The sequence below is a fragment of the Nannospalax galili genome, unplaced genomic scaffold (assembly GCF_000622305.1).
Source record: "Nannospalax galili isolate Female #2095 unplaced genomic scaffold, S.galili_v1.0 scaffold298, whole genome shotgun sequence".
In the NCBI taxonomy this organism is placed as follows: domain Eukaryota; kingdom Metazoa; phylum Chordata; class Mammalia; order Rodentia; family Spalacidae; genus Nannospalax; species Nannospalax galili.
The window spans coordinates 1,610,737-1,618,690 of NW_008344488.1; the positions used below are offsets into that span (position 1 = coordinate 1,610,737).

General features: G+C 44.7%; 1 protein-coding gene across 1 annotated transcript in view; it reads left to right on the forward strand.

Annotated features, from left to right (window-relative positions):
- Tnfrsf11a (TNF receptor superfamily member 11a) overlaps positions 1 to 7,136 on the forward strand; it is a 78,550-nt gene extending 71,414 nt beyond the window's left edge. Inside the window, exon 10 of the mRNA XM_008840674.3 lies at positions 6,182 to 7,136. Within this exon, the coding sequence (XP_008838896.1) occupies positions 6,182 to 6,492 (311 nt within the window). The 3' untranslated portion in view covers positions 6,493 to 7,136. The remainder of the gene's footprint in view (positions 1 to 6,181) is intronic.
- Positions 7,137 to 7,954: the final 818 nt, after the last annotated feature.

Consider the following 7,954-nt stretch of genomic DNA (forward strand, 5'->3'; position numbering starts at 1 on the left):
TCTATCATGTTTCTAATTGTTCTTTTGAGTTCCATGTCCTGTGTTATCTCTAGGGTGTTCTCATTGTACTCCTCTAGAGCACTATTGATACTTAGTGGGGATATATTATTTGGATTTTCCATGTTATTATTTTTTCCCCTGTGCTTTTGACATGTGAATATCTTTTGTAGTCTCTGATTCTTGTGTCTTGTGTGAGACTCAAGCCTTCAAGTTTAAGTCTGCTTCTTTTTGTAAACTTTATGTGTCTTTGTGGTATTACTTTTTGGGATGAAAAGCTGGTTCCTCTAAGCTTCAAGTTCTCTCTTTTGATTTTATATTGGAGTGGCTGGATTGCTTTTGTCTTCAGGAGTTCCCACAGAAGCCCAATTCAGATGAGAGTCAGATGTTTTCAGGCTTTCTCCTAATGTCTGGATCCCTCCAGGAACGATTTTGGCCTCAGGAATTTGGAGGTTGGACTTGCCTGGGAGCCTGGCCCAGGAAAGATGCTGGTCTAGGGCAGCTGGTGGCTGTGCCACCCAGAGATGCAAAGGCAGATGGGGCAGAAGAGCCCCAAGGACTCCTGGGGCTGCACTGAGGAGCTGGGTTGGTCTGGATGCAAAGGATCAGGAAGAGGAAAGGTCAGCCCCCTTGTCCCAGAAAGAGGCTGGCTGGTGGTGCAGGCCCAAGGAAGCAGAGGGAGGTGAGGGTGGGGCCAGGCCCAGAAGCAGTGCTCAGGAGGCCCAGAGAAGGCACTACGTTGGTCTGGATGAAAAGGATCAGGAAGCAGTATTGGTTCCCCGTGTGTCTGGGGCCCCAAGACAAGGAACTAGACAGGACCCAAACTAGGAGAGACCGGCGGGGGAGATGGGAGGGTAAATGAGGCTGGGGGAGCCAAGGTGCAGAGGGTGCGATGGGCTTACCCCAGAGAGAGGCCTGTGAGTAGGAGAGAAGCCTTCGGCGGGTGTAACTCATTTTTTTAAATTTGTTGATTTTTGGTGTGTATATCATACAGAATACCCCAAACAATCTTATTCATCTATATGCCCACTTCCTAAATGGCACACTCCCATAGCCTCGCCCCCACCACCGCTGGCGCCTATATACTCTGTCATCCCTATTACTGTCCACTGTGTTGTCAGTGCCCCCAGACATTCCCCAGTGCTTGTCCATCCACTGAATCTAGTCAGCCTATCTAGAGTTCCTTGTTTTAGGAAGATCAGCTCATCCTCATCTAGCAGCAATCAGTTGTCAATATTCCTTTAGATAAGACTGGGGTCTGTTGTTCATTTTCCCAGTTCTATGCTGGGTTACTGTCTAGGAGTCCCTTGTGTCAGCCTGGCCAACAACTCAAAGGAAGGTATCTCCTGTCTGGCATTGTTTCTCAAAGAATTATATTGATCCCTTAAATCTTTGGTTATACTTTCCTTTTCAGTGTTTAAGACCATACAGTTGGCCCAGATAAACCAATTTATTTTTACTCTTAAGGTCATTTGAGGATCTGTTCCTCAGGGGTCACATGCTCTTGGGAGGAGCCCCTGGCTCCTTTCTTTTACCGGTTCCATCTATATGAAGATAAATCAAAGGTCCTGCTGGACCGTGGCTGGCTTCACTTCGAAGCATGGAGGAAATGTTTCCTCTGTGTTGACCCTCTTCTTTGTAGACTGGACACTGGTTCAAGTCCATCTGGTGGGGTCTCCATGGCCTCCTTGATCAAGAGGACAGGTTACTCACCAGAATTACAGGACATTTTGAGAGATGCTCATAATCCCCTGGAAACTTAGTCGACCTAGGAAGGCAAGGAGAAAAAACTGTCCTTAATGTCCCTCTGACCAAATTCGTATAGGCCTCAAAGTATGACTGTTAAACATCCAAGAAAGTTTGTTCCACCAATCTGGTACTTTTAATTACCATGTGCCATGTAGATAAAGCTTGGACAAAGACCACACATTCTCAGACAAACCTTGCCTAGACATATATTATATTCCTTGATCTAGTTGTATGTATAATTTGTCAGTAGGTTGTTGGATTAATATGGTTCCCTCTGGTTTTTTAAAACTAGCTAGGCATTATTTATCTCTCACATTGTCTAACCGTTCTACCATGGTTTCCCCATTTAAGGTGCCCCCATTTTTCCCATTTCTCCCTTAATAATACCCTTCTTCTATGGTCCCAAGTCTCTTGAACTCCTTCTTTCCCTTTATCCCCTAGGTTCCTTGTATAACCTTCCCTCCCCCCCCCTTAAAATAACCCTATTTTTATCCATATCTCCTTATTAATGCCTGTTTTCTACTGTTCTTCTCTTTAAGATTCTTTCTTTTCTTTTACCTCCCTGGTTCCTTTTCATTATCCAGGTTCCTGTAGTTATGTCTGGATACATACTCACTTATCAGGATTTGGTGCTAGGATCCACATATGAGGGAGAACATACTTTTTTTTCTGAGTCTGTGTTACTTCACTTAGTATAACAGTTTCTAGTTCCATTCATTTACTTGAAAATTTCATGATTTTCATCTTTCTTTACTGCTGAGTAAAGCTTCATCGTATAAATGAACCACATATTCATTATCCACTTGTCAGTTGAGGGACACTTAGGTTGCTTCCATCTCTTAGCTATTGTGAAAAGAGCAGAAACAAACATGGATGTACAAGTGTCTCTGCAATCCAAGGAGTGGTATAACTGGGTCAAATGATAAGTTCATTTGTAGTTTTTAAAGAGTTCTCCACACTGCTTCCTTAGGGGTTGAACAAGTTTGCAGTCCCATCAGCAGTGGTGTGTGTGTGTGTGTGTGTGTGTGTGTGTGTGTGTGTGTGTGATATGCACATGTGGAGATCAGAGGACAACTTTCAGGACTCTATACTATCCTTCCATCATGAAATTTGGGGATTGCACTTAGGTTATCAGGCTTGTGTACAAGTGTTTTTAACCCATGGAGCCATCTTGATGGCATATTACACATACCTTTGTTTTAAAAAAAAAAAACAAAAACCCAAATACCTAAAGAATAATCTTGAGTATCTCATACTCCTTTTGGGTAACTTTTCTTTACTTCCTGTCAGCAGTTTAAAAGGCCTTGATTTGGTCCTTTTGCCTGATCTGTGGCTGTATTAGTCACTTTTCTGTTGCTGTGATAGAAACACTGACCAAAGCAATTTATGAAAGGAAGAATTTATCTGAGCTTACGGTTCCAGGGGAATTACAGTCTCTCATGCTGAGGAGGCATGATGTCTGTGGAGGTAGCTGGAGCAGGAGCAGCAGAAGTTAAGCTCTCACATCATCAAACAGGCACAGGAAGCAAGAGAGCAACTGGAGATCCGGCAAGGCTTAAGAACTCTCTAAGCCTGCCCCCAGTGACATGCCTCCTCTAGGATAGCTACAGTGCCACCATCTGGGGACAAAAATATCCAAATACTTGGAGCCTATGGGGAACATTTTCATTCAAACCACCACATTCTACCCCCTGGCCCCCATAGGCTCATGACCATATAAAATGCAAAATGCATTTAGTTCAACTTTAAAAGTCTCCATAGTCATTATCAGTCTCAATACTGTTCAAAAGTCCACAGTCCAAAGTCTCTTCTGAGACTCAGGGAAATATCTTAACTGTAAGCAGTTTCTGTCCTAGTTCGTCTCTCCATTGCTATAATAAAATACTCTGACCAGTAGTAACTTGGGGAAGAAAGGGTTTATTCAACTTACATCTCCCAAGTCACAGTTCATCAGGGAGCCCAAAGAAAGAACTCAGAGCAGGAACCTGGAGGCAGGAGCTGGAGCACAGGCCATGGAGGATCGCTGGTTACTAGCTTGCTCCCCTGGCCCCTACTCAGCTTGCTTTCTTATACAATACAGGCCCACCTGCCCAGGGATGGCACTACCCACAGTGGGCTGGGCCCTCCCACATCACTCAACAATCAAGGAAATGCCCCACAGACATGGCCACAGGCCAGTCCTATGGAGGTAATTCCCCAATTGAGGGTCCCTCAACCTAGGTGTGTCAAGTTGACACTAAAGCTATCCAGCACAGTGGCCCTCTAAGAATGACATTCTAGAGTCTGTGACCCAAAGGACTGGGGGAATATTTAAATATAACCTGTAATGAAAAAGGTTGAGAGCCACATTGGAAATAAAAATGGAAAACAAGAATGAGTGTCAGTTCTGTGAACTCTTTAGGATATTATTTAAGATATTCTTTGTCATGGGGAAACAGCTGGGAATAAAATCCTCAAAATGGAAGATTTTACTCAGAATCTTTATGTGCAAGATTATATACATGTATATATATAATATATATATACATATATATATATATGATTTTACCTGGACTCAGACTAATCAAAGGCTCTGACAGGGAAGAAGTAAACAGCAATGGATTCATGATGATGATTTGTTGGAAAATAAAAATGTAAATGGTGAATAAATCGTATGTACGGTGACACCACCAGATAAATCTAAATATGAAGGGAAGAAAGAAGAGATGAGATTAAATTCAGAATCATAAATCAATCATGCATTGCCTGGAGATGCCCTCTGTGTATTTTAATATATCAGAGAACAAAAGCAGTAGTTGATGTCATCTTCAGCAGTGGGACTCTGCTGAAGAAAACCATACTTCTAAGCAATTTTAAGTTACTGGTTTTGTTAACTAAATAGACCACGTGTTAAATTAGAATATAATTTTATGGCATGTACATGTTGGGTTTGGTTTCTCACTCTGACTTTTCTCTAATGAGTTCATCTGGTGAATGCTGACTAACTTGAGGACCGGTAGAAGAGAGGCATAGGCAGAGTAGGCTTAGAGTACAGATAAGGAGCAGGTGCATTTTAGAGCGAACAGGGAGCATACTGGCCAGTTGGGAAGTGGAAATACTAGCTGGCCTGGCTTTGGTTTGGTGGATGGGGCGGGGGGAGTTAGACAAATTTCTGACACTACCCATCTTGGAGATAACTCTATTCAGTATCCTGTGAGGAAACAGCAAGAGTCTCACATTTAAATCCTTATCTTTCCATCACTGTGCCTTTGTGATGACTTCTCAGGAGGCACCCCATCAGCAGGCAGGCTTCCCAAAAGAATGTCCTTATTGTCTATGGTACTTTAGTCAGAATGTCCAAAACAGCCCTCAGCCCTTCCAAATGTGAGGAAACTCTCTTCACGTGGAGAGGATAACATAGACTTCATTTTATTTGTACAAATTATTATTGAATCAGCGAATAGGCCACTGTAGGATGGTATGTACTGAGGGGTCACTTTGATATCCATGTTCCTTCATAAGATACAGGGTTCTATTTGCCTTGCTGAGTATTGGGGAGCTCCTAGATATACTCGATTTGGGCAGTTATTTTTCACCTGGGAAATTTCTGTAACAGTAAGTCTTTAAAATGAAAGAATAATAAAAGGAGGCAGATTTCCTAACATTTGTGGAACTTTCTGCTCTCCAAAAACTTTATTAATCAAAGACAGCTACTTCCAGTTACCCACTAAGAAATTATAGAACTAGGTAGGGTTTGGAAGGAAAGAATGATTTATTTGATTTCTTCTCTTTTTATTTTCTTAATCTCTTTTTTAAAAGACGAGTAAAATTTTGCTATGCTAAGAAAACTGATTAACCTCTGCTGAAACCTGAGCCTGCTTGACTCCACGATTCTCCTGGGCTGAGCCTTTAGGGACCTCCTTGCAAGGTGATAGAAAGGCTGTAGAGCCTCAGATGCTGGAGCTCAAAGGCCAGGGAGCACTTAGCACTGCTGGGTGACCACAGCTGGGCTGCTGGCTGTACAAATTGCATACTGAGATTCCCCTAACCGGTTTCCCTTCACCTTCCCCTCCCCCTTCCCTCCCTCCATCTCACTTTCCCTCTCATTCCTTTCCTCTACTCTTCTCTTTCCTCTGGCTCTTCTCCTCTCTTGTCTACGTTCCAGAATCTTGGTGGGTTCCCCTGCCGGGGTTTTTGAGTTGCATGTGACAGGAAATCAAACATGAACGTGGTCTGTAGGTTTGCCTAGTCAGTCCCTTCTCTCCTCACTCCTTCCTCTCTTGCTGCCTCAGTGGGCCTGGTAAAGTCACCTATGTGCTTTCCAGGGGGATAGACCACTGCTGAACAGCCAGTCGGGACAAGCTCTGACTGCCAGCGAAGGGCCTGTGCCCTCACAGGACTGAGGCCTCACCAGGGTACACTGACTCAGCCTCTCCATGTTCTCTCCTCCGCGCAGGGAACGTGACTGGAAACAGCAACTCCACGTTCATTTCCAGCGGGCAGGTGATGAACTTCAAGGGCGACATCATCGTGGTGTACGTCAGCCAGACCTCCCAGGAGGGCACGGGAGGCACCACGGAGCCAGAGTCAGAGCCTGTGGGCCGCCCAGTGCAGGAGGAGACCCTGGCTCGCCGAGACTCCTTCGCTGGCAACTCTCCACGTTTCCCTGACCCATGTGTGGGCAGCAAGGGGCTGCAGGAGCAGGACACTGTGGAGCTGGACAAGGCCTCCTGGCCGGTGCAAGAACAAGGCGTGGCTCGGGCCTGAGGCCTGGCAGAAGCAGGGAGAGGCCACTGGGCTGACAAGGCCTCATGATCCAGGACAGGAGCAAGTTGCGGCCCAGAGGCCCAGGCAAGAGGGGTGCACCAGGGCCTGGTGAGGCGTGGAGGCCCTGACCTGAGCCCGGGCAGAGCAGGGCAAGGCCCAGGTCGAGCAGGGCACGGGTGCCACGAGCCAGGTGCTCCAAATCTGGCCAAGTCCTCAAGGGATGCAGAAGTAGAGCATCTCTCGGGCCTGAGGTCCCCTCCTGATACACCACCCCACTCTACCCTGCAGGATCGGTACAGTGTGCAAAATGACCCCACATCCTCTACCTACCTTGCTCCACAAAGAACCAATGACTTTCCAAGAAGTATGTGTATTGTGGCTGGCCACGTCTCAATGCCACAGAACAGTACATACTATCTGTTGGTGCTTTTGGCTGCCCTCCTGCACTTCCTTCTGTGACTTTTCTCTTCTGCCTCTACCACCATTATAAATTAGTCAGTAATTTGGCCCTTTTTGAAGTGTTGGTGACTGTCTTTCTCTACTGAGGTCTGTACTCCCCCCCCCCATATTTATATTTCACTTGCTTTTGTAGTGTATTTCTTGATCCTTCCTTTCTTCCTCTTTCTTTCCTCCTCCTCCTCTTCCTCTTCCTCCTCCTCCTCCTTCTTCTTTTCTCTCTCTCTCTCTCTCTCTCTCTCTCTCTCTCCTCTCTCTCTCTCTCTCTCTCTCTCTCTCTCTCTCTCTCTCTGACTAATGGTTGTCTTGAAAATTCTCCTGAAGGTGCTGGTCTCCTTTATGTGCTTTCTCTTGCAATCCTTCCTACACTGTTCTGGCGGTAGCTTTCCCCAGTGTAGTGTAAGCACTTTCCAGAAAGGCTAGATCTGTACAGCTGGGAAGTGAAGTGTGGAGAACAAGTAGAGGGACTTTTATTTTCTGAAAAATATTGTGTCTCAATTTTTTTGACACAGAAAAAGAGAAATGAATATTTTTCCTCTGAATATTTTTAAGTTTGTATAGATCCTTGAGAACTAAATTCAGTGTGTGGCCTCATCTACCTGGGTTTTTAGCCTTACTGAGGATGGTGAGAGCTACTTAACCACTAAATCTCTAAAATGCCAAGAATGCTTAGCATTCTTATTTTTGAATGATGTCTGTCTAGAAATGAAGGAGAAAGTGAGTAGGACTTGGGGCTGCTCTGCCACCAAGTAAAAGGGAGATACTAGGAAAATTCAAGAAAGAAAGAATAAAGTTGATATGTAAATTTGCATTTTTCTCTTTCTAGATAAGAATGAGGAAATGTGTTTAAACAGTAGGCCCTGTTTTCTTCCAAATTGTTCAACTGTAATTTAGCGTTATGAAAGTAGAAAACATTCCTGCACTTGTGTGTGTGTGTGTGTGTGTGTGTGTGTGTGTGTGTGTGTATTTGTCTGTGTGTGTTTAAAGTATAAACCAGGGGACTGGA